General features: G+C 43.1%; 1 protein-coding gene across 4 annotated transcripts in view; it reads right to left on the bottom strand.

Moving 5' to 3' along the window:
* The window catches only part of LOC130356054 (mannosyl-oligosaccharide 1,2-alpha-mannosidase IA-like), a 257376-nt gene that overhangs the window by 151465 nt on the left and 79712 nt on the right, over positions 1–26199 (bottom strand). For all 4 annotated transcript variants that reach the window (XM_056557082.1, XM_056557081.1, XM_056557083.1 and 1 more), the window contains 2 exons: positions 13398–14084; positions 1622–1718 (listed from right to left, as the gene is read on the bottom strand). In XM_056557082.1, the coding sequence (XP_056413057.1) occupies positions 1622–1718; positions 13398–13961 (661 nt within the window). In that variant the 5' untranslated portion in view covers positions 13962–14084. The remainder of the gene's footprint in view (positions 1–1621; positions 1719–13397; positions 14085–26199) is intronic.

The following is a 26199-nucleotide window of genomic DNA, read 5'->3' as shown; positions in this document are numbered from 1 at the left end:
GATTGAAAACAGTATGGCAAAAACGTAGTGTGAACTCAGCCTTAAAACTGGTGCCCTCTGGGTAACATGTGAAAACATAAACATAACATGTGACATCTCACAGGTCCTTTAGATGACCTCTTACAGGTCCTTTATACTAACTATACATTAATACACTGACTACAAATCTATTACAATAAATGACAGTATAGTAACAGCAGGGGAGACACTGCAGGAGAGCCCCAGGACACTGAGGGACTCAACCTGACAAGGCCTAAGTGTAGTGCAGGACCATGTCCTGTACTGGGACATCACTATACCATGCAAGAACACTGTCAAGGAGGTTTTATCTCTACAGGCAAACCGTTAGTAATACTCAAAAACAGAAAGCACATCCAACACTGTGGTAGACACATCTAAAAAAAACTACTCAGTTCAGAAACAAAATACTTGGGATCATGGGGCTCATCTGACGTATACCACATCTTCTGTGAAACATCATAGAAGCAGTATTAATGCACTGGCATTTATGGTTGTCAATGGAACTGTGTCACTGGTATATATTGATAACATGACTGTGGCTAGCTGTAACAGGATGATGTATTGATGGATAATGAGCTAAAAGTAACCCAAAAGTTTCTTATGGCAAATGATCAGTCATCTGACTTCAACCTGTTGGATCATGGATTTTACTTGCTGAAGACAAAACTAAAACTAGACAGAGCCACTAACAAACAAAGAAAGGTAGCTGCTAAAAAGGTCAAACAAGCATGAGCTCTCGGTAGGCGCAAGCGCTCACGTGACCAGTTCCCAGGAATATTCAAATTCACCAGGTGAGCCCACCTCCTGTGCACAATTCAATGAAGAAAGAAGTGGACCTTCAGAGGGACACTGCTCCGGGCTGCAAGTACGTATCTTAGTCAGAGACCCTGCATCAGTCTCCTGTTCACCTGGACTATAACACAGTGTATTGGGTTTAGTGTGGGTGAACAGGATGACCTTTTTCCTTTAAGTGTCATTGCCAAGCATGCCCGGGAGGGGAGGGGGCATGCTTGGCAATGACACTTAAAGGAAAAAGGTCATCCTGTTCACCCACACACACACTTGTATATGGTATATTCATAAAACACTATGCAGTTCTATTTTGCGCCACCAAAATGTCTGACACCTTGATAGAACCTTGACAGACCCCAATATAAGTCAATAAGCTCAATGGTCACTGCTTGGATCCATTGCCTGTCACTTCCTGGCTTCGATTTAAATGGAAGCAATGCTGCTAGTATGAACTTAGCCTAAAACCTTGTTGGAACACTTAGAGAGTGGCACAACTATTTATATCGGAGCCAATGCAATCATGTTTGGGTGAACATGTAAAGTAGGTGAAATAAATACATCAAATAACATCCAATACTATCATTTATACTCATTGAACTGAACATGGAATATTCAGAGTTTGACTCTCCTAGGTCAATGTTATGTATGTATCAGAACACCTCTATTTTCTGGCATTCATGTACTTGTTATGATGTTATGCTGATGGCTGGTATAAAATATATTAATATGTTTAGGAAATTGGTACTTGGATTTAGTCAAAATGGCACTCAAAAGGTTAGATTTTAGTGTTTTTTGTCAAGAAACTTACCAAATAGGCTTCCAAAATGTCCATCTTTAGTTACTGGACGTAGCTCATTCTCTCCCCAAGCATATCTCCTATAGCTGTCCCATGCAAATTTCATCATCTGTTAAATAATAAAACATATTGTATGAATTATATACTAAACCATTGTTGACTTTTGCAGGTTGATAAAGATATCTACAATAGTTGAAACAGGAAACATGGCAGCAAAATTAAGATTTAATGAGTAAATATAAAATGGAAAAGGATAGATAGATATGAGATAGATGTATATTTATGACAGGGCCATCTTTAACACGGGGCAAATGGGGCAGCTGCCCTGGGCCCTGTCATTCCTGGGAACACAAAGCAGCTAGCCCTTTAGCCCCACACTAAAGCAGCTAGCTGCCGCTGCTGGTCTAGGGGCAAACGATCAGCCAGCACAGCTCTGATAGCGGCCCTCTATCACCCCCCACGCGGGCACTACTCACGTTGTATGAGCGCGGCATACAGAGCACCTCAATCGTGATGCAGCACACACTGACACTTCTCCCCCTGGCATAAGTCACCATGCTCGGAGGAGCGCGGCAGGCACTCCACTAATAGTAAACCCCCCTCACGTCCTCATCATACTTAGTGGAGGAATGCTGCTTGCGCACCACTGGCCAGTGGCGGATCCCTCCCCCGCCGTTATATGTGTTGCACTGCTCAGGAGCCCGGGCGATCGCTGCCAGCACTTTTTTTTTTACTTCTTTCATGTGCGGCCCCGCAGGGCTGAAGAGGCCAAGGAGCCCAGGCTGACATGACTCTGGCGCAGAAGCAATGCAGCCTCAGCCAACCCGATCTCCAGCAATTATCTCCTGGGGGTAAGGAGAGGGTTTAGGTTGGGGATATGTATTGTATATGTGTGTGTATGATTTTGTATGATGTGTGTATATTTATTTATTTGTGTATGATAGATTTATGTGTATGTATGATGTGTGTATGTGTGTTAGATGTGTATGTATGTATGATGTGTGTATCTATAATGTGTTTATGTATCATAGATAAGTGTGTATGAATATGTGTGTATATGATAGATGTGTTTATATGAATCATGTGTGTATTATAGATGTGCATATGTATGATAGATGTGCGTGTGTATGATAGGCTACTTTTGTCCTCGACCCCAGTGTGTCTCCAAAATGTAAAAACTGGAGACGCCACTAGACAGTGTGCAGTAATGGCGCTTCTGAGCGATCATGTCTTTCTGCCTTGGAGGAGTACTGCTTTCAACAGCAGCGCCGTGCTCCTCTAAGGCAGACAGGCATGATCGCTCATGTCCTGTGCCTCATGACATCACAAACACGTCACCGACCATCCACCACCAGTGTGTTACCACAGTGGTATGCTAACTACATGTGGAGGGGGCTTGTTACAGTGTGTCACCCCAGTATTAAGGAAATTACATAAGGAGGAGGTTTGTTACAGTGTGTCACCCAAGTAGTAAGGATATTACATGAGGAGGAGATTTGTTACATTGTGTCACCCCAGAAGTAAGGAGATTACATGGGGAGGGGGTTTGTTACAGTGTGCCACATCAGTAGTAAGGAGATTACATGATAAGGAGGTTTGTTACAATTTGTAACCCAGTAGTAAGGAGATTACATGATAAGGAGGTTTGTTACAATTTGTTACCCAGTAGTAATGTAATTACATGATAAGGAGATTTGTTGCAGTGTGTTACCCCAGTAGTAAGGAGATTACATAAGGAGGAGGTTTTTACAGTGTGTCACCCCAGTAGTAAGAAGAATACATGGGGAGGAGGTTTGTTACAGTGTGTCCCCCCAGCAGTATGCTAAGTACATGTGGAGGAGGCTTGTTACAGTGTGTCACCCCAGCAGTATGCTAATTACATGTGGAGGAGGCTTGATACAGTGTGTCACCCCAGCAGTATGCTAATTACATGTGGAGGAGGCTTGTTACAGTGTGTCACCCCAGCAGTATGCTAATTACATGTGGAGGGGGCTTGTTACAGTGTGTCACCCCAATAATAAGGTGGGGCGTGTCAAAGGGGGAGTCAAGGGGTGGCAAAATTAGCTTTTGCCTAGGGTGGCAAAAATGGGGGGGGGGGCATAATTGCTTGCCCAGGGTCAAATCAAAATTAAAGACAGCCCTGATTTATGATAATGACCAACATAAATGGACCAACAGATGAATACAGTACTTGATTAAAAAAATAAACCAATCCTACGCATGTAGTGCATATTAAGTAAATCTATCCTGAACTGGTAATGAAACATTTTCCCACTGTATCTTCATCATGTGCATTAATGCCCCTTTTGGTGCAATAAATGATTATATTTCCTTAGGCAGCCGCTGTCTGGCATTGTAATGAACAGTTAAGATTATATAAAAGATTATTTGCCTAAAGTTACTTTGTATAATGGCATGTGTTCAATCATAACCACATATTTTTCCCAGTTCTCCATCCAATCTTCTACTCCCCCTCTGTTATGTGACATTATACCATATTGTGTAAACTACCCTACATAACACTACCAAATACAGGTGATGGAATACTCGAAAAATTTGAATATTGTTCAAAAGTTCATTTATTTCAGTAATGTAACTTAAAAGATTTCTTGCACAGAGGAACAGCTTTCTTGACAAAGGTCAGAGGGAGTCACAAGGGTTAACTACACCAACCTACCATGTGATATATATCAAGGAGTCAAGGACTACTACACTCAGCATAACGATTACATAACCATTATCACCCTAGATACATAACCAGCCAAAGAACTTGTTTTCAATCACAACCTCAGAAAGGCTTCCAACAAGAAAGGATTGTCCAAAGTGGACAGATCCTATCAGTTCTCAAAGAATACATGGATGAATACCTACAGTCTTTGCCTGGTGACTTCTTTTTCTTTATATATTGTGCCTCTTTAGGTAATAAACAGTTTGATTTAATACTACATATGTCACCAGACATGTTATTATTCTTAATAGAACCTGTAATATGATGTGGCAGTGTTTTCTCACATCTGTCCTAACAAATCATCTAGATTATTAAGTAGGTTATTAAGTAGGTCAACTACGGTATCTTGATTTTGTATATTTTTACTATTTGTTTGTTCAAAACATTTTCTGACTTAGTTTCTTTGTCATTGAACCTTTGCTTCTTTATTTATTTTTTTATTTACAGAATGGAGTCTTTTATTTTCTACCTCTCAATTACTTTTTTTAAAGGGGGTTTCCCATGAACCGAAAATACACCATTTGCGTAACTCCCATTAATGTCAATGGCAGTTATGCAAATTACATATCACAGCCAACTACTTTTAGGTGTATCTATGTTACTTGGAAAAAGACTGGAGATAGCCAGATGGCCATATTTTTGAATCATGAGAAAACCCCTTTAAAAGCTCTCTTTTTGTAAAAAATGTTTTTTTAATTTTTTTATTTAGTCATGTTGGTTTCCTGTAGTTCCACCATATTTTACCCATAAGGCATGTATTTCTGAAAAATATCAATACTACCTTTTGGGAGAATATTGTGCCAGTCTTCCTTGTAAAATAGCCTTTGAACTGAAAAAAATAAAAAAAATAAACCAATCTTCTTTGCAATTTTTCCAACCCTTTCTAAAACTGTTATAATCCTGCAAAATGATAGCCCAGCCATATCAATCATCTCGCCACACTTCCATTATCATCACTCATGGTGACTCATCGCCATAATTCTCCTCCAGCATGATCAATTCACTTCATCAATCTTATTTTGAAGACTTCTACAATTTATGAGAATATGTTTAATGTGCTTTGGTGTATGAAATGGCCAAGCTCAGAAAGTATGATTTTAGAAAGGCAGACATATTTTCTCAAGTTTGAGCAAAGTGAAAAGGTAAATGCCAAAGATGTAGAAGATAATATTTTTCAGCTTAGTTGTTATTGAAAAAATAGGTTATAGGTATTATAAATCATTCCACATAGCTGTCTGTTCAGGATTTCACTCTAATAATAGCTGAAAAAACAAACAGATAGATAGGTATTCCATTAAAGGACCTAGATCAAAACAGTAAAGAAAAGCCCGATACAGAGGTTGGGGAGGGGAGGAGAGCCATACCTGTGGTCTCAGTCATGTAGCTTGAATAACTGTGAAAAACACTATTTAAAGTGGTATTCTGGGATATTTGGTTCTTTGAATGTAAGACAGGGGCAGCAAAGTTAGTCTAGTTACTAATATACTTCACTTACATGTGATTAATGACTGGTATCAAATTCCTACAAAATGAATGCTGCCTTAGACCTTTCCCAGCTTGCTGTGCGGCCCGAGAAAATACATCACAAGTCTGGTGCTGAAAGGGGGCTTGGCTGCTTTGTCTGTTGTGTGTGAAACCAGCCCACTGATGACATTACCTGCACACATATGCGTTCATTCGTCATCACACAGATCCACTTAGCTTGTGTGTCAGGTGATGTCGGGCAAAGGGGGCATGTGCTTCAATGGGTGGGGTGACCAATGTGTGGGAGGAAAATAAGTAATGTCCCCCCATGAAACAAAGAATCCTGGGGTTTGTAGTCTGAGGGAGGCCACAGAAACAGAAAGTAGCCAGTTCACAAAAACAAGCCAGAGGCATAATGAGGGGCACAGGACATGGCCATTAACCACCAACAGAAGCACATATCCCTGGTAAGCATTAGTGTTGCTCGCGAATATTCGCAATGCGAATTTTATTCGCGAATATCGCATATTCGCGAATTCGCGAATATTCTCGAATATAGCACTATATATTCGTAATTACGAATATTCTTTTTTTTTTTGTTTTTTTTTTCACAGTACACATCACAGTGATCACCCCTCTCTGCCTCCAGCTTGTGTGGTGTAAAGAAGGCTCTAATACTACTGTGTGAGACTGGCGTGCGAATTTTCGCATATGCGAAAATTTGCATATGCTAATTTTCGCATTTACAAATTTTTGCTTGTGCTAATTTTTGTATATGTTGAATATTACGAATATGCGAATTTAGCGAATATATGACGAATATTCGTCCATACATTCGCGAATATTCTCGAATTTGAATATGGCCTATGCCGCTCAACACTATACTTTAACAGAGGTATGGGGCAAGATTTTTTGTTCCTTTTGTTTTATGCATTGATATGTATTGTGTATTGTTAAAGTAATAATAAAAAAAATGTAGATTCATTATTGCACAGTAATAACTATTATCCTCTTCTGAATATTGATCTTGGAAACATTTGACCTTAATAATTTAATCTGACAAAATAGATAGTAGTTATTGATGCCACTGAGTCACGAAATTGTAGTAGCAAAATAACAATACAGCTGTGATGTGTAATTAAACCCTTAGGCTGCCTTTAGTTTTTTTGCATCTTTTGTGCATCTTTTTTAACCAAACACAGAACTATACACAATAGAGAAAAGCACTATGTAAGTGTATAAGTTTTATATGTTTTCTTCCTCTTGTATCTATTCCTGGCTTTGGCTAAGAAAATAATATAAAAAGCCTATACTTTTCATGGTCTTGTCAAATAAAATTACTAAGGTCACATGTTTCCAAGATCAGTCTCTAGATAAGGATAATAGTTATTACAGTGTATAAATTGGAGGCTTGGGCTGTGAAGTGTCAGGGAAGAGAAAACCCATGACAAGATCATTCATTGGGTAAAACTGACTGGAAAAAAAGTAGTTCTACCTCTGTACAAATCCCCATTTTTCCCATAAGAGAAAGAAATTTGGCTTCTAGACCATGGAGATCTTTTGCTTTCTTTGGACCAACAATGCAGAATAATAGGCAAAGCCAGAGTGATGCATGTCTTTCTGCAGCCTTATGAACTATGGGGGGCATTTACTAATCTTTTACTATGTAGTCTGGTTTTTACCCTGTTTTTTTCTACTTCATTTTTGACTATGTGCGACAAATTTACTAAATTGCTGCACGGCATTAATAAATTTGGCACACATAGGCAAAAGTGGGAAATTTACTTCATGTAGTAGAAAAAATAGTCTGTTCCTTTTTCCTGCTGTCTGAATAGGTTTGGCTGCTAGGTTTCCTTCTGGATCTTTTGTTTTTGAGTTTTTTTTTAGCTTTTTCACCACATCTAAATAGTTCAATAACTACAGTGGTCCCTCAAGTTACAATATTAATTGGTTCCAGGAAAACCATTGTAAGTTGAAACCATTGTATGTTGAGACCATAACTCTATGGAAACAGGGTAATTGGTTCTAAAGGCACCAAAATGTCATCCAAAAATAGGAAAAAGTGACAAAGAAAAATAAGTAGATAACTGATATAGATAAAGCAAATCCTTACATATAAAAGTAAGAAAGATCTGCTGGGAGCTGTAAATCACTGTCTATGTCAGTGTTTCCCAAGCAGGGAGCCTCCAGCTGTTGCAAAACTATAACTCCCAGCATGCCTGGACAGCCAAAGGCTGTCCGGGCATGCTGGGAGTTGTAGTTTTGCAAAAAATGGGGCCACCCTGCTTGGCAAACACTGGTCTATGTAGAGGACAGGAGCTTCTTCAGGGGTCCTGTACAGTACAGGCAATGTCCAAAACAAGTAATGGAGTTGCCCTCACCTGGTGTCCAAAAGAGCAGCTAACCCTGATACAGGTAAAGTGTACAGAACATGTAATACCAGTCAGTGCATACACTTCGGTAATACAGGGGTTTTACCAGTGAATGCCCATTTTGATTGGTTGGTTCTTCCAGCCATTGACACGTTTTACAGATCTGGACTGTCTGTAGCATTGTATGTTGAGTCTGGTTTCAACTTACGATGGTCCAGAAAAGACCATTGTATGTTGAAACTATTGTATGTTGAGGCCATTGTAAGTTGAGGGATCACTGTAAATTGTAGTCATGGCTCAGAAGTGGTAAACGGCGTTTAGTGTGTGTGTGTGTGTGTGTTTATTACATTTTTTTAACACAGTTTTTTTCTCCCTAAATGTACTTACACTTTTTTTTTTTTTGGTTACTTCTTCTACAGATCTGTGTATCCTGTGGACTCCTTCGGATTCGGTGGACTACTTCGATGACCAGCGTTTTTCTTTGCTTGATGTTAATAAAATGGTTAACGAGGGCTTGTGGGGGAGTGTTTTTTGTAATAAATTTTTTATAAAACCTGTTGTGTTTTATTTTTATTTTACTTTACTAGACAGGCTTAGTAGTGGAAGCTGTCTTATAGACTGAGTCCATTACTAAGCCGGGCTTAGCGTTAGCCACAAAAACAGCTAGCGCTAACCCCCAATTATTACCCCGGTACCCAACACCACAGGGGTGCCGGGAAGAGCCGGTACCAACAGGCCCGGAGCGTCAAAAATGGCGCTCCTGGGCCTAGGCGGTAACAGGCTGGCGTTATTTAGGTTGGGGAGGGCCAGTAACAATGGTCCTCGCCCACCCTGGTAACGTCAGGCTCTTACTGTTTGGTTGGTATTTGGTTGAGAATAAAAATAGGGGGACCCTATGCGTTTTTTTAATATATTTAATTATTTATTTAAAAAAAAAAAACGCATAGGGTCCCCCCTATTTTCATTCTCAGCCAAATACCAACCAAACAGTAACAGCCTGACGTTCCCAGGGTGGGCGAGGACCATTGTTACTGGCCCTCCCCAGCCTAAATAACGCCAGCCTGTTACCGCCTAGGCCCAGGAGCGCCATTTTTGACGCTCCAGGCCTGTTGGTACCGGCTCTTCCCGGCACCCCTGTGGCGTTGGGTACCGGGGTAATAATAGGGGGTTAGCGCTAGCTGTTTTTGTGGCTAGCGCTAAGCCCAGGTTAGTAATGGACTCTGTCTATAAGACAGCTTCCACTACTAAGCCTGTCTAGTAAAGTAAGAAAAAAACACAACAGGTTTTAAAAAATTTTTATTACAAAAAACACTCCCCCACAAGCCCTCGTTAACCATTTTATTAAAATCAAACAAAGAAAAACGCTGGTCATCGAAGTAGTCCACCGAATCCGAAGGAGTCCACAGGATAAACGGATCTGAAATGAGAAGAAAACAAAAAAAATGGGTTAGTACATTTATTATCACCTGCTCACACATCTCCCGCCCCGCACGACTACAACTGCCAGCATGCCCTTACAGTAAGGACATGCTGGGAGTTGTAGTTGTGTGGTGCAGGAGATGTGTGAGCAGGTGATAATAAATGTGACAAGCTTGTCCCCTGCCCCCAGCTGCAGGACTACAACTCCCAGCATGCCCTTACAGTAAGGTGGGGCGGAGGCCGGGCACAGTGTTTCCCAACCTGGGACTTGTAGTTTTGCAACATCTGGAGGCACCCTGGTTGGGAAACACTGTTTTAGGCCAGTGTTTCCCAACCAGGGTGCCTCCAGATGTTGCAAAACTACAAGCCCCAGCATGCCTGGACAGTCAAAGGCTGTCTAGGCATGCTGGGAGTTGTAGTTTTGCAACATCTGGAGGCAACCTGGCTGGGAAACACTGGCCTAAAACAGTGTTTCCCAACCAGGGTGCCTCCAGATGTTGCAAAACTACAAGTCCCAGCATGCCTGGACAGTCAAAGGCTGTCTAGGCATGCTGGGAGTTGTAGTTTTGCAACATCTGGAGGCAACCTGGCTGGGAAACACTGGCCTAAAACAGTGTTTCCCAACCAGGGTGCCTCCAGATGTTGCAAAACTACAAGTCCCAGCATGCCTGGACAGTCAAAGGCTGTCTAGGCATGCTGGGAGTTGTAGTTTTGCAACATCTGGAGGCAACCTGGCTGGGAAACACTGGCCTAAAACAGTGTTTCCCAACCAGGGTGCCTCCAGATGTTGCAAAACTACAAGCCCCAGCATGCCTGGACAGTCAAAGGCTGTCTAGGCATGCTGGGAGTTGTAGTTTTGCAACATCTGGAGGCAACCTGGCTGGGAAACACTGGCCTAAAACAGTGTTTCCCAACCAGGGTGCCTCCAGATGTTGCAAAACTACAAGTCCCAGCATGCCTGGACAGTCAAAGGCTGTCTAGGCATGCTGGGAGTTGTAGTTTTGCAACATCTGGAGGCAACCTGGCTGGGAAACACTGGCCTAAAACAGTGTTTCCCAACCAGGGTGCCTCCAGATGTTGCAAAACTACAAGCCCCAGCATGCCTGGACAGTCAAAGGCTGTCCAGGCATGCTGGGAGTTGTAGTCTTGCAACAACTGGAGGCACCCTGGTTGGGAAGCCTGCGCAACTTACCGGCTTCCGTAGGATCCAGCGCTGCACGACACTGCCGCGCGACAGTGCCGCGCGACGATCTCCGACAGCGATCGTCGCTGGAGCCTCGGAAGGGTAAGTGAACCTCTTCGCCGGTCCCCTTCAGCTGTTTAGTTTTGCAACAGCTGGAGGACTACAGTTTACAGACCACAAACCAGGGGTCTGCAAACTGTGGCCCTCCAGCTGTTGCAAAACTACAACTCCCAGCATGCCTGGACAGCCAATGGCTGTCCAGGCATGCTGGGAGTTGTAGTCTTGCAACATCTGGAGGCACCCTGGTTGGGAAACACTGTTTTAGGCCAGTGTTTCCCAACAAGGGTGCCTCCAGCTGTTGCAAAACTACAACTCCCAGCATGCCCGGACAGCCAATGGCTGTCCAGGCATGCTGGGAGTTGTAGTCTTGCAACATCTGGAGGCACCCTGGTTGGGAAACACTGTTTTAGGCCAGTGTTTCCCAACAAGGGTGCCTCCAGCTGTTGCAAAACTACAACTCCCAGCATGCCCGGACAGCCAATGGCTGTCCAGGCATGCTGGGAGTTGTAGTCTTGCAACATCTGGAGGCACCCTGGTTGGGAAACACTGTTTTAGGCCAGTGTTTCCCAGCAAGGGTGCCTCCAGCTGTTGCAAAACTACAACTCCCAGCATGCCCGGACAGCCAAAGGGTGTCCAGGCATGCTGGGAGTTGTAGTCTTGCAACATTTGGAGGCACCCTGGTTGGGAAGCTTGCGCAACTTACCGGCTTCCGTAGGATCCAGCGCTGCACGACACTGCCGCGCGACACTGCCGCGCGACAGTGCCGCGCGACGATCTCCGTCAGCGATCGTCGCTGGAGCCTCGGAAGGGTAAGTGAACTTCTTCGCCGGTCCCCTTCAGCTGTTTAGTTTTGCAACAGCTGGAGGACTACAGTTTACAGACCACACACCAGTGGTCTGCAAACTGTGGCCCTCCAGCTGTTGCAAAACTACAACACCCAGCATGCCCTGACAGCCAAAGCCTATGGCTCTCAGGGCAGGAGCCCGGGCTGACATTACAGTGCAGCCGCCCGGGCTCCTCATACGGTCTCCCCGCTACCCCCCTTGTCTCCCGTCCGGGCTCCTCACACGGCCTCCCCGCTCCCCCCCCCCCCCCCCTCCCCTTGTCTCCCGCCCGCCCCGCTCAGCTCCCGCTGCTACAAGACTACAACTCCCAGCGTGTCCTCACTGTAAGGCCATGCTGGGACTTGTAGTCTTGCAACAGCAGACAGATGGGAGTTGTGTGGCGCTGGCAGGTGAGAGGGGGGGGGGAATATAAATCACTGTAGTTCCCCGGTAGCGCAGTGAGAGTAGCGGGGAGAAAGTATGTCGGAGCCCGGGCGGCAGCAGCTTTTCCTGCTCCATGTTGGAGCTGGAGTAAATTTAGTCAATTTTTACGGCCGTTGCGACAGTTTATTGCGCAACTGCGACTGTCTCAGTTAATAAATTCCTGACCACTGCAAGTCAAAACTGAAAACTTGCGTAAATTAAGCGGGAAAAAAAAATTTGACTTTCTAGCTCTTGCTAGGGAAAGTCGCACAATTTATAGGGTAGGCGCAATTGCGACAATTTTGCGCCAAAAATAGTCAGAAAAAAATGACTAAACCCCTTAGTAAATGCCCCCCTATGTTACTATGTGTTCATTAAGCTTGAAAGAGTACTCCAGTGGTAAAAAAAAAAATTCTAATCAACCGGTGCAGGAAATTTAAACAGATTTGTAAATCACTTCTATTAAAAAAAATCTTAATCCTTTTAGCACTTATCAGCTGCTGTATGCTCCAGAGAAAGTTCTTTTCTTTTTTAATTTCTTTTCTGTCTGACCACAGTGCTCTCTGTTGACACCCCTGTCCATGTCAGGAACTGTCCAGAGCAGGAGAAAATCCCAATGGACATGGACAGAGGTGTCAGCAGAGAGCACTGGTCAGACAGAAAATAAATTTAAAAAGAAAAGAACAGCAGCTGATAAGTACTGGAAGGATTACGATTTTTAAATAGAAGTAATTTACAAATCTGTTTTACTTTCTGGCACCAGTTGACTTAAAAAATAATTTTTCCACCAGAGTACCCCTTTAGGTCTGCTTTCACATACTGTATGACATTTTTTGTCATAGCAAGGAATAGCTACAAGAGGAAGGAAGCATTTAGGTATTTTCTTTATAATTTTCCATTCTTTCCAAATTTGGCAAACCAGAAAAATCGGCATCAAAACTGCACCAAACATCTGTATGAATTTGTATTTTTTGTAGCTCATTACAATCAGATAATTTTTAGACCAATATTTAGCCGTTACAGTATATGCCGAAGAGGAGCTACTTCCAAAAATAACATCTTAAAGGGTCTACCTGTCCTGCCTAAGATATGTGTGTACTAAAATGGTGTAAATGTCAAAGAAAACACATAAAAAGTAAAGAAATTCAGTTCAGCTACAAATTAATGTATGTATCTTATTAATATTTAACTCAAGTAGAACAATTTACATTGGACAGGAAGACAGGACATTGTATGCTGTCAGATGAAAGATACCAAGGATCATTCACTGCTACTTGGAAGAAATAATAAAATAATGTGTAAATGGAAAAGTTACCTCCTTTATCTTGTTTCTCTTTTCTCGGATTTCTGAATCTTTTGGTTCAGGTTGATTTCCTAGTGGTGGATATTTAAGAGATTTTTTGAAAGCCTTGTAATCGAAAACAAAGTTAGCATGGTTCTTGTGAGCTCCAGATATCTCACTCTCTTTATTTTTGGCGTTAGCAGCTACTATGTGTTCTCTGTTCAATGAAACATCTTTTTGTGTTTCGTAGTTGCTGGCTAGAAATCCCAGTGGTTTTACATCCACGTCAAACTTGTCTTTGGATCTCCACTTTTCCTGATTTGTATTCCGTAGCAGTGACTTTTGATCTTCAACACTTTTTTTGTTCATTTTCTTACTAGCATAGTTGTGTAATCTTTCACCATTCTGGCTCTGTGTACTAGATAAAAATATTCTTCTAAATTTGGATGTGTCTGGTAAGAGAAATAGTGTCCCAAAGCATAATGTAATAAATCCGGACAAAAACAATAAAAATACAAATTTCTGTGACAGGCGAATTCCAAATCCAGCTGGAAATATCCCAGAAATTTTTCTTAGAAACATTATGTTAATTTGCATCTGATATTTTGTGACTGGTATTTACATGCACATTGCATAGACATCATATTTCAGATTTAACAACTCTTCAAAATGATGGTTGACTGTGATAGTTGACCCATGAAGATGCTGAAGTGTTGACACCTGTAAGTAAGAAGATAATAAATTAATGCAAAACATAATGATAAATTAAGAAAGGTTTATAAAACAGAAGTATGGCTTTGTGCACACTAGCCTATCACTATTCCAAACCCTCAATGTCTTCAACAATTGAACACAGACGCATGGTATCTAAACCTCAGTAATCAATCTTCCTTTCTTGAGCTTAAAGTGAATATGTCATCAGAAAATGATCTATTATCATGTCATGTTTTTATGTTAAACAAATATATTGTTTGATTATTCAATTCTTTTCTAATTCTTGAAATTACTCTTGATATTCTAGCGGGTTTTTGGAAGCGGCCCCTAGTGTCTCAGGTGTCTCTAGTGTCTCTGGGGTCCCTAGTTACCTCACTACGCCCGACGGGCAGATCCTGAGCCTCCACTATCTGGGAGCTGGGGTACATGTCTGCGGCAGTGCCTCTCCCCAGTGGAGCATCCGGGGTAGGGATGTGGGATCCCACTGGGAACATACTTGGTACAATGAGACTGACACAGTCTAACTGGAACTAACTTTATATAGTAAGTAGCAAATGAACAAACATACATAGGATAATACAATAATAATAATAGTATAACACAGATAACAATGCATATGTGGATTTTCCTTACCCACCCACTAGCACACCTGCGGCCCACCCATTTATCTTCGCCCTAATGGCAATTGGTGCACATAGGAGTGTTGGGGCCCTTATAAGTTCTGCTCCACAGTGTCACTGAAGCAGCCTGAGCTGTGTGACATCCGCCACTGTACCTCAGAGTCTTTACTTTGAGTAAGGAGACAGGTGCCCTGTTGTGGAACAGCGAAGAGGCTTTAGCTTACCCTCATAACACCATTAACCAGGTCAATTCAACTGCAGTCTCCTCTCACTGCATTCACCCGATATCTGCACTCTCCAGCTCTGCTAGCAGGTCTCTCTCTCTCTCAGCTGGTGTGGTCATGTGTGAAGCAAGTTCTCTCAGCTATACCAGATGCTGTCTCTGTGGTGCAGTCTCTCACAGCTAGAAGTACATCCTTTTCTCCGGCTGGGCTTGTGGTAGTCTGACAAATCCTAGGGCACAGGACATGTGTGATGTCGCAATCATGTGACCGAAGTCTCCACCAATCTAAATCCTCTCTCATGAAATGGCTGCTAAACATGTGATCACACAGCAAATGTGGAATTTCAGCTTCTGCCCTCGAACTAGAGTCTCTAAGGGGCATCCAGGCTGAAAACACAGACTTTCTGGGTTCAATCTTGGAGAACTTCATGACACAGAAGGGGTTCCAGGACTTTGCGAAACCACAGGAGTTAAAGGAGGCAATTGCTGTGTTTCCTCAGCAGGAGATGAGCACCACTGATCCTCTGTACTGGGAGTTGCCGGGGTCTCCTCTGTCCCATTTACAGGACTCTCTGTTATGTTTTCCTCCAGTTACTCACTACTCTCTTCCTCTTCATCAGCATACGCCAAGACAGGAGCTTCTGTAAGTCACTTCTTCAATGTCAGAAAAGCCTCTTCACATCCTGAAGTCCATTTCTCTCCAAAGGGGTCTTTAAGACATGGTGCCCTGCACCCTCTACGTCAGAGGTAATCTTCAGCAGGTCATGAAACTCTTGAGCAATCTTCGAGTAGTCTTTCACGAGCCTTCGGTTGTAACCACAGAATCCAAGGAAGGACCGCAATAAGCTGATGTTATTGGGTCTTGGCCAATTCAACACTGCTCCATTCTTAGCTGGGTCTGTGGCTACTCCTTCAGCAGAGACTATGTGCCCTACGTAAGTGACAGAGTTCTGGGCAAACCAGCATTTGTCCACTGATAGCTTCAGGCCCTGTGCTTGAAGTCAATCCAACACCTTCAACAACCTCTGTTCGTGCTCCTCTGGTGTCTTCCCAAACACAATTAGGTCATCCAGATACATTAGACACTCTTTGGGATTCATATCCCCCACAGTTTTTTCCATCAGCCTCTGAAAGGTTGCAGGAGCTCCTTTGACTCCTTCTGTGTGAAGGAGCAGTAAAAAAAAGATTGGGGCGCTCTCTCGCGGATGATGGGGGCGTGGTGAATTTGTCAAGAACCACTGCACTCAGGGTGGTGTGATGTCCCGCCGAGGTTATCAACAGGGACAGCACCTCACCTTGCGAGTGCAAAGTGGAAAGTAAAAACGGCAGTTGTGCTGCTCGAGACCCCCTGTCCGTGACCGTGAGGGGGTACGGAAATATTACAACCAGGAAGAGGAGAGTAGAAAATGGGGATACTAGACGAGCGCTACTGCTAGAATAAAAAGGATGCAGAACGCCAATAAAGCACAGGACAGTTTATTGTGGTTTAGAACAAACGGACAACGTGTTTCGGCACCAGCATGTGCCTTCTTCAGGTCCATAAAATAAATTATTTCGGCGTCCTGAAGCCTATGGTGTGTCACGCCACCACAGCACACCATAGGCTTCAGGACGCCGAAATCATTTATTTTATGGACCTGAAGAAGGCACATGCTGGTGCCGAAACGCGTTGTCCGTTTGTTCTAAACCACAATAAACTGTCCTGTGCTTTATTGGCGTTCCGCATCCTTTTTAATCTAGCAGTAGCACTCGTCTAGTATCCCCATTTTCTACTCTCCTCTTCCTGGTTGACTCCTTCTGACATTCTGGTAGACTGGAACAACCCCAAGGGGCAGATGAAAGCTCTTTTCTCCTGATCCTCCTTCTTCATGGGTACTTGATAATACCCAGATCTCAGGTCAAGCACACTGAACCACTGGCTGCCAGATAGGGCGTTCAGCAAATCCTCTATCCGGGGCAAGGTGTGCTTATCAGGCACAGTCCCCTTGTTCAGAGTAGTCCACGCATAGCCAAACTGCACCATTCTTTTTCCTCACTACTACGATGGGTGAAGCATAGGGATTCCTGGACTCTGTGATGATGCCAGCTCCTTTCATCTGTTGGAGTATGTCCCGGACATCTTCCACATCTCAAGGGGGTATTCCTCTTGACCTTTCTCTGAAAGGAGTAGGATCAGAAAGTCTTATATCATGAGTGGCACTCTTAGAACACCCCACGTCCATTTCTGCTCTGGAGAAAACTCCCTCTGGAGTAGCTAGTTTAGAACGAAGGCCGTCTTTCCACTGTTGTGGTGGAGGAGATTCTTCCAAATAAAAATCTTCTGGTGCTTCCACACACTCCTTCTGTTCTGCACTCATAGACATGATGTATGAAACTTGATCTAATAGGTGTGTCACACCAATCTTCTGATGACGATCAATCCAGACTTCCGTGGGGGTTAATTTCTGTACCATCACAGGAAAGCTCCGACACAAATTTTTGCGCCAGTCTTTAACCTCAGGTATGAGAGTCCATTCATTCTTCTGATCCTCTTCAGGCAGAGTTTCGATAAGGTATTGTCCAGTTCCCCCCAACATTTCACGGTGCATTGAGGCTATAGCTCGTATAGTTTTGGTCTCACCGGGCTTCACAAATACATGTTCTGTCCCTGAATAGTGGCACAACCCTGGTTACGTTTCAAGGGCTAGTCGTCGGCACTCTTTCCCTAGGACAGGGCTGACCTCCATCAGTCAGGATAAGGAAACATTTCCCTCTTCCGTCAGGTAGGCCCTGAATACATCCTGTACCATCTTTGCATTAGGCCCCAAGATTATTGGGACGCACACTTTCTTGGCTGCAGGGCATATGAGAGCTTCCAGCTCCATAGGACAAATCATTACGGTGTTTAACTGGGGAATAGTTATGGTCACTTTTGTGCATCCCTCCATGGGTTGAGCTTGAGACTCCATGCCCCATAGTTGAAACTCTCCTGCAGGTTCCATGGAAATGTGTTTCAAATTACGTTCATAGAAGTCTTTGTAGATTATGGTGACTTGAGACCCTGTATCTAGCAATGCTGAAGCATGAATTCCTTCCACTTGCATGTGAATCAAGGATTAAGGCCCAATCTTGGGCCCTACGGATAGACTATATGTAGGCTCGTTCTTCCTTCACTTGTAAGACCTGGTCTTTGAGTCTCCTCGAGATCGGTTGCCAGCACCTCCACATCTAACTCTGTGGAATTCGCAGGGCACTCCTGCTGGAAATGCCCAAACTTTAAGCATTTAAAGCAGTCCCCTCGGTGGGGTGAATCCTCAGGAAACAGCTTCCTCTGAGTCTTTCTATGTTGCCCCCCACTTCCAGGGGAAGGATCTGCTCTCTCTGGTGGTGATTTGCATAAGAGCTCCAATTCAGCCACTTTCTTCCTAAGGGCTGAGAGTTCGGCATTCCTTTTTCTCTTTCCGTGGAGGAGGTGGACACATCTGGTCTTCCAATCTCCTGGCTGTATTTATTAATGTGGAATAGGGCAAAGCTTTATCATCCAACTTGGCTCTCAGCAGAACCATAAGTGGATTTTTGGTCAAACCACCTCTCTGAATTTGCTTAGATAGCCCAGCATCCAACTCAGAGGCAGTGACTGCTCCTTTATGGAATAACTTTCCCAGCGATAGCTGCAACCGATTGATATAGTCAGTGGCTTTTTCATGTTCCTCCTGCTAAGTAGCTAGAAACTTAACCAAGAGATTGTCCAAATCTTCCGAATTTCCATAGGCATGCTGTAAAACTTATGCAAACAGGAGAAGAAAACAACTGGGCACCACTTGAGGTCAGTGAATGGAAAGGCTTGACAAAGTATGACTCAATAGCTGTTGGGGGTGGAATGTAATATGCACAAGAGTCCAAGGTGGTGCTGCACGTGGAAATGAAGTGGATATGAGATAATAAAATGTGGAAGAGGAAAAAATGGATCACACACCTGAATAGCTTGCTGTGCAGTTTATTACCGAAGTAGTCCGATACACTTCAACATCCGGGCACCCCTTAACCGAATAGAGCTGGAGTGGCAGGAGCTACACACCTGGACTGTCCAGGTGCATAGCTCCTGCCGCCCCAGCTCTGTTCGATTAAGGGGTGTCAGGATGTTGAAGTGTATCGGACTACTTCGGTAATAAACTGCACAGCAAGCTATTCAGGTGTGTGATCCATTTTTTCCTCTTCCACATTTTATTATCCTGTAAAACTTGCAGATAGTCGTGCACAGTAGCTTGCCCATTCATTCACTTGCACAGTCTTATCATATCTGTGGCTGGAAAACAAAGACTCTCCACCAACCGTTGTTTCTTTATAGTCTCAGTACAGGATCATTCCTCCAACAATTGCATAGCATTATCCTTCCAGACCACAATGCTCTTCTCCAGCAGGAACAGGCTGATTCCCAGAAAACACCTTTAGTTTGCGGTAAATATGGGTGTGGTTTACAGTCACTATGGCCTCCGAGAGTTTCTGTAGTATGCCCGACACATCACTACCTCCTGCAAGCAGGGTGCTCACTACAAGGTGATCTAGTTTCAGTAGTGCTGGAGATGGGGGAGTCTCTGTTTTAGGAGTAATCATCCCTTGTTCTCTAGAAGGGCAGACAGCTTGCTTAGGAATGGCCCCAGCCTTTCTGGAAATGGGAGTCAGGGGCTGAGAATTATTTTCTGCATCATAGTCTTTTTGTCCTATTTCAAAGAGTTGTTGCGGTGAGACCCTTTTTTTCTTATCAGGGAGGGCGTACACTAAGGAGCATCCTTCATCTGTGGCTCCATATAAATGAATGTTGATAGGCCTCTCATGGTCACTGCAGGATATCACTGACGGTTGCCATTTCTATTCCTAGTCAAATTTTTATACACAAGATGATAAGGCTCATCTCACTGTTAACTACATCCTCTGGCAATAATGGTTGCGCATCACTCATGTCTTCAAACTAATGTGTAAATAACTCCTCTGACGGATCAAGTAAAGCTGCTGTGGTGCTAGTGTTGGTGGTGGCGGCAGGCAGGCAAGTGGTAGCATGAGAGGTGCCCGAAGCTAAGCTAGAGGAGGAGAAGGATGGTGCGTCAAGGTTCCGAGCGGAAGCTGAAGTAGATTGGGTGTCTTGTGATAGCCAGTCAACTAAGTCCTCAGAACTTTGGGGGTTCAGGGTACGTGGCCTCTGAACACTGGCCATTCTAGGGCCAAAGGGAATCCCAGCACCACGACGGCCCCTGCGGGGTGGCCTTCCTCTGCCTGTAATTTTTTTGGTTACATTTGCACAAGTGTCACACCAAATGTGATTTGCACTAGGGTGACACAATTTGCCCTGCAGGCAAAAAAACTGGCAACTGTGACGTGAACTGACAGTGACTGCTTTTATTTAACAGCCAAAAAAGGTATATTTTTTTTATTTATTTGCACAACTGTCACACCAAATGTGATTTGCACTAGGGTGACACAATTTGCCCTGCAGGCAAAAAAACTGGCAACTGTGACATGAACTGACAGTGACTGGTTTTATTTAACAGCCAAAAAAGTTTTTTTTTTTTTTTAATTTGCACAACTGTCACACCAAATGTGATTTGCACTAGGGTGACACAATTTGCCCTGCAGGCAAAAAAAAATGGCAACTGTGACGTGAACTGACAGTGACTGGTTTTATTTAACAGCCAAAAAAGGTATTATTTTTATTTTAATTTGCACAACTGTCACACCAAATATGATTTGCACTAGTGTGACAATGAGCAAAAAAGCTTGCCAGCGGAGTTACCCTTTTAAGCAGTGGTCCCCAACCAGGGTGCCTCCAGCTGTTTCAAAACACACGGACTGATATATTTCAGCCCTTTGAATACTGTACTAGTTAGTTGCTTTAAAGAAAAAAAGCTTGCCAGCAGAGTTCCCCTTTTAAGCAGTGGTCCCCAACCAGGGTGCCTCCAGCTGTTGCAAAACACACGGACTGATATATTTCAGACCTTTGAATACTGTAGTAGTTAGTTGCTTTAAAGAAAAAAAGCTTGCCAGCGGAGTTCCCCTTTTAAGCAGTGGTCCCCAACCAGGGTGCCTCCAGCTGTTGCAAAACACACAAACTGATATCTTTCAGCCCTTTGAATACTGTAGTAGTTAGTTGCTTGAAGGAACTTAAGTTTTATTCTGGAGTACCCCTTTTAACCAGTGGTTCCCTCCCAACTAGGGTGCCTCCAGCTGTTGTAAGACACACAGACTGATAGTTGAGCCCTAAAAAGGGCTTTTTTGGGTGCTGTCCCTAAAGCAGATGTTACACTAGTGCTTTAGGAGTAAACTGGACCCTGAATACACCACCTAGCAGCAACCTGGCTATCGCTTTCCCTATATAGCAGGAGCAGCTTCTCTGACCCTCTACTTCCTAAGCCTGCAGCATGCCGAATGAGGGTAAAATGGTGTCCGTGCAAGAGGTAGGAGAGTCTGGAAGGGAGGGACTGCTGCTGATTGGCTGTAATGTGTCTGCTGACTCTGACTCACAGGGTCAAAGTTTACCGCAATATTAAAGTATAGGGGGTGGATTGAACTTCACATATGTTCGCCTGGCGAGGCGAACGCGTACATGCTAAATTCGCCGGGAACAATTCGCTACATCTCTACTTATAACTAGTGATCACAGTGGGTCTCAGAAAACCCAGATGCGATCAAAGCTTTTGACATGTCTTGGAAACATATCAAAAGTTTTCTTGAATGATAGTAACACTTTAGATAATTTGCTAACGGAAAAAAATAATCTAACTAATGTGTTAATACCTAATGTGTATTAGAGTTTTCTCCTGATAGGCAGACAATCTCTTTATATATGTATCTTTAGTATATCTTTATGCTTTCTTTAGTGTATAAACTATTCTGCAGTACTAGGAGCTGGCTGTTTGGTTTGTTGCGCAGACTTTACTTCACGTACGGCATTGCCATTTCTTCTCTGCTGTCCTTCATACATTAAAACGAATCATAGACTAATGAATATGTGTTATTGATCAGACTCAGTCAGCCATGTAATTCATTCCTTAAGAGTACATTCATACATACAGGATCTGCAGCAAAAAACTGGTGGGACATGTTGGGAAAAACTTCAGCCAGCTAGAAATTACAAACAACAAATTACATGACAGCTTTAGTTGTAGGATATTAAATTAATTAAAGTTTGGGATGTTTTAGTGGCAAGTCAATAATAAGGAGGGACAGAAGGCAAAGTGCAGGGGGACAAAAAACATCTGGGCACCTTAGTTCATAATGGTGATGGATACTTTTAGAATTTAAAACCGTGTTGCTATAGTAATATTTTACTAAGCAATAGTTTGCATATTTGTATTGTCATTATTCATACAACTAAAGGACTCAGATTTTTCTTTTGCGTCTACAGCTCCTTCAGGATAATGGACTACAGAAAAACTGTAGTATGTTACTGTAATCAGACTTCTAATGAGGCGGTCTGTATTGTCCCAACAGGTGTGGACCCACTGTGCCAATTACCGGTTTGAAAAGGGCCAAACTTGGGAGGAGAGTCTTAGTGTTTCCTTGGTTTTGACTCTTTATCCTGCTCCAAGATGGTGGTCTTAGCTGCAGAGGAGACACCAGGACGCTACCACAATAGCGGCCAAGCAGGCCAGAATGCCCCAGTGCCAAGCACCAAGGATAAAGCTGTGAGCGAGCTGACGCTGGAGATGGTAGGTCACAGCAGGCTGAGTCAGATGCAGCAGGGCAGGCCAGGTGATTATCTGTGCTGGCATTGTTAAAACAGCAGAGCTGAATAGCTCAGATGTAGTTGGATGGAACAAGCTTTCTAGCAGTAAGAGGCTTAGTCATCAATGTGGCTCAAGCACTGGAGAGGCAAAACAGGGGCAGAGGGATCAGGCAAAGATGAAGTCAAGAACAAGTAAGGAAACTGGTACACAGGAACACAGCAGACAGACACCTCCTCTTGTAGAAACTACAATATTGCTCAGGCACCACAGGAAGGTAGGAACGCCCTTATATAGGTGGTGCCTAGCAGAGATTGGAGGTGGAGTGAAATCAGGGGTGCGTGATGACACTTAAAAAGTCAGCACACGTGCAGCCCCTACAAGGTGCGCCTGAAGCTGTCCCCACCTGTGAAAGTGCAGGAGAAGAAGTCTGGAGCATGCAGAGAAGAGGAGGAGTTGTTCATGCAGTTCAGAGCTATTACTATATTTGGGTGTACTTAAGAGCTGCCTTTTTTTCATTTGTTTATATTTATATATATTTTATTGTTTATATTTTGTGGTTTATATAGGCTCAGGCATCTTTTCTAGGCACCTTGTGTAGATTATTTTGGTTATACCCATTATCTTTCTTATTTATCATCCAGTCATCATTTTAACTTTCATACATTACCTATATGTTTTTTTTTTTTGTTAAAAACCAGTTAGCGAGAAGTAGGGAACAAATGGTAGTGAGTACAGCACTATACAGAATTAGTCTGTAGTTTGGAGACACATTGGCCCTGATTTACTATTGTAAACCCGACATGTTTTGTCGCGTTGTGCGCCAGATTCTAGCAATTTGTGCCAGAAATTCTTTCTGCACTAGAATTTGCGCAGATAGAACTCTCCACCAAAATAGAGGTGTGGTCTTTGGTAAAAGTGGGTGTGGCTACAAAAAGGGTGTGTTCCTGACATTTATAAAAAAGAAAAAAATTTACTAAGGTATCCACAGAAAATGTAGTGGATTTGAGATGAGGAAAACCCGAAAGATCAGAGATGTATGAAAAAAAGAAATTGAGGGAAAAATGCAAAATGTAGGGAAACCTTAGTAAATACTGTGGTAAAAATTGTTGGGAATTAAAACCCACAAAGAAAACTATACTCCACTCTTAGTAAATCAGGGCCATTGATATTTATAGGAGGTGTAGACACAAAAATAGGACATTTTTAATTTAGAATATTTGCTCAATTGACACATTTTAAATCATACCTGTCAGATCCCACAACAAAAATTAAGAATGAATATGTTACTCAGTACCTAATCCTGACCATGCACAAAAAATGTTATGCCTGTATAACCTATATTTATTATTAAAAAAAAAATACCTCTTTTCATTAGCCCATAGTGTTAGAAATCCTCTCAGGGGAAGGGAGCGTGTCCCTCCCTTGTGGTGGTGGTGGGAGGTGATTGATGTGTCTGCTCATGCAGCCTTGTCCATGAGTCATCTCTAGTTACATGGACAAGCCTGATGCTGCTGCAGGACTGGTTAGTGTCCCAGTAAGTATGGGAGCCCCTAGTGGTGGTATTTTCAGGAGCTGTTTATTTTTAATTTTTATTAAACATTCAAAATAATGTAAACAACCTTATTACAAAAGGTCATTAATTTTCATCAGTAACAACATATAAAAAGTGTTTGGATCTGACAGTGCCCATTTAAGTTTTGACCCATTGATGCTACAGATCAAAGATAGGCATGGCCTTAAAGTGTTACTGTCACTTATCTAAACCTTTGACATGTCTGGACAGCATGTCAAAAGTTTTTCCAAGTCCGGAGACCCACTGCAATCGTTATAGCCGGGTAAAGTGGTGGCAGTGCCCACCTCACTTCCTGGCTGTCACTCAAGGCCAACTTATTCACCATAGACTCTAATGCAGTGAATGAGTTGGATGGATGGTCCAGCTGGGAGTGAAGAGTGCTGCCACGCACTTTACAGGATTATTTCTTGTGATTGCACCAGGCCACAGGACTGAGACTGACTACCATCTAAAGGACAAAAGTTTTTTCATGTCAAAATTTTCTGCTATAAATATTATTGCAGCTACTATACACTCAATGTGACAAATGTGTAGCATTTCCCATATGCCTTCTGCATTGTTCTATTCTTTTTTCAGATCTCTTTTGGATAAATGTTACTCAATAGCATTTACATTTTGATTGTATTTAAAGTTTGTAAAAACAATAGTATTACTTTGTGTAATATAACAAGAACATTAAGTTTCCACTGAAAAATGTCCACAGAAAAAAGAAATAGCGGAGCAACTCACCCGATCCTGAGGGAGTTAGTTCAGACAATAGACATCGCGGTCAGGCGACGGTGCAGTGGGAGGCAGAGGATGTAACGGGGGGAATTCAGGCGTCGGGCCACAGCCGTATCGCACCTCTTTGTGCTTCGTCAGGCCCTTGTGACCAACATTAAGTTTATATCTACATTTTGAGACTGACACAAATGTTGGCCACATCCTGACTGATGGTAACCCATTTTTGTCTAATCATTTCTTGGACTTCATTGCAATTACTGTGACTTTGTTTGTCCAACTGCTTTTTGAGGCTTGACCACAGGTTTTCAATAGAATTGAGATCTGGGGAGTTTCCTGGCCATTGAACCAAAATTTCAATGTTTTGTTCACCGAGCTACTTATTTAGTACTTATTCCTTGTGACATGTTGCTCCATCATGCAAATTACTGCTGGATCATTGGGAGAAGTTGCTCTTGGAGGATGTTGAGATATCAATGTTCATTCATGGCTGTGATTCTACTCCCTTGGATGAAAAGCAACCCGACCCATGAATTATCTAATGATGGTTTACTGTTTGCATGACAAAGAACTCATGGCAGCACTCACCTTTTCTTCTCTAGACTATCATTCTTCTACAAGTCCTAAACATCTGAACTTAATCAGAAAAAGTTACTGTACTCCAGTTCTGTGCAGTCCAATCCCTGTTCTTCCTGCAGAATGTCAATCTGTCATTACATTTTTCTTGAAGAGAAGTGGCTTCTTTACTGCCTGTTAGCAGGAAGGAGGTAGTAGATCCGCTGAACCTGTGTGAATGATGGCTTTGGCCGTGTCAGGAAGCGGAGTCTGAGGTGCTGCTGGTTTTCAACAGAGCCCGCCACAAAGCGGGATGGACTTGCTGCAGCAGGCAGCACCCAAGTCGCTACCCCTGACATGACTCATCCACACAGGCTGCTGAAAAGAAAAGATGGTACAGGAGGAATAGGGCAACTCATAGTCAGGATAGCAGAAGGTCAGGGCTGGCAGCACAGCAGTGAGAACAGGGACGTAGCAAGAGGACAGTAGGCAGGCAGCACAGGAGCAAGGTCAGGTCACGGAGCAGGTAGGTCAGGAACACGGTAAGGCAAGACACAATAAAGACTTTAACTAGGGCACTGGGCACACAAAGATCTGGCAAGAGGTACAGGAGGGTGCACATACTTATAGAGAAGGGACAGGTGTAAACACTAATTAAGGGCGCACTGGCCCTTTAAATCTCAGAACTCCGGTGCACCCGCGCCCTAGGAGGCGGGGACATGTGCCGGTG

The sequence above is a fragment of the Hyla sarda genome, chromosome 2 (genome assembly GCF_029499605.1).
Source record: "Hyla sarda isolate aHylSar1 chromosome 2, aHylSar1.hap1, whole genome shotgun sequence".
NCBI classification, from domain to species: Eukaryota; Metazoa; Chordata; class Amphibia; order Anura; family Hylidae; genus Hyla; species Hyla sarda.
The sequence above is the reverse complement of the archived record's forward strand: the minus strand, read 5'-3'. Positions and strand labels throughout refer to the sequence as shown.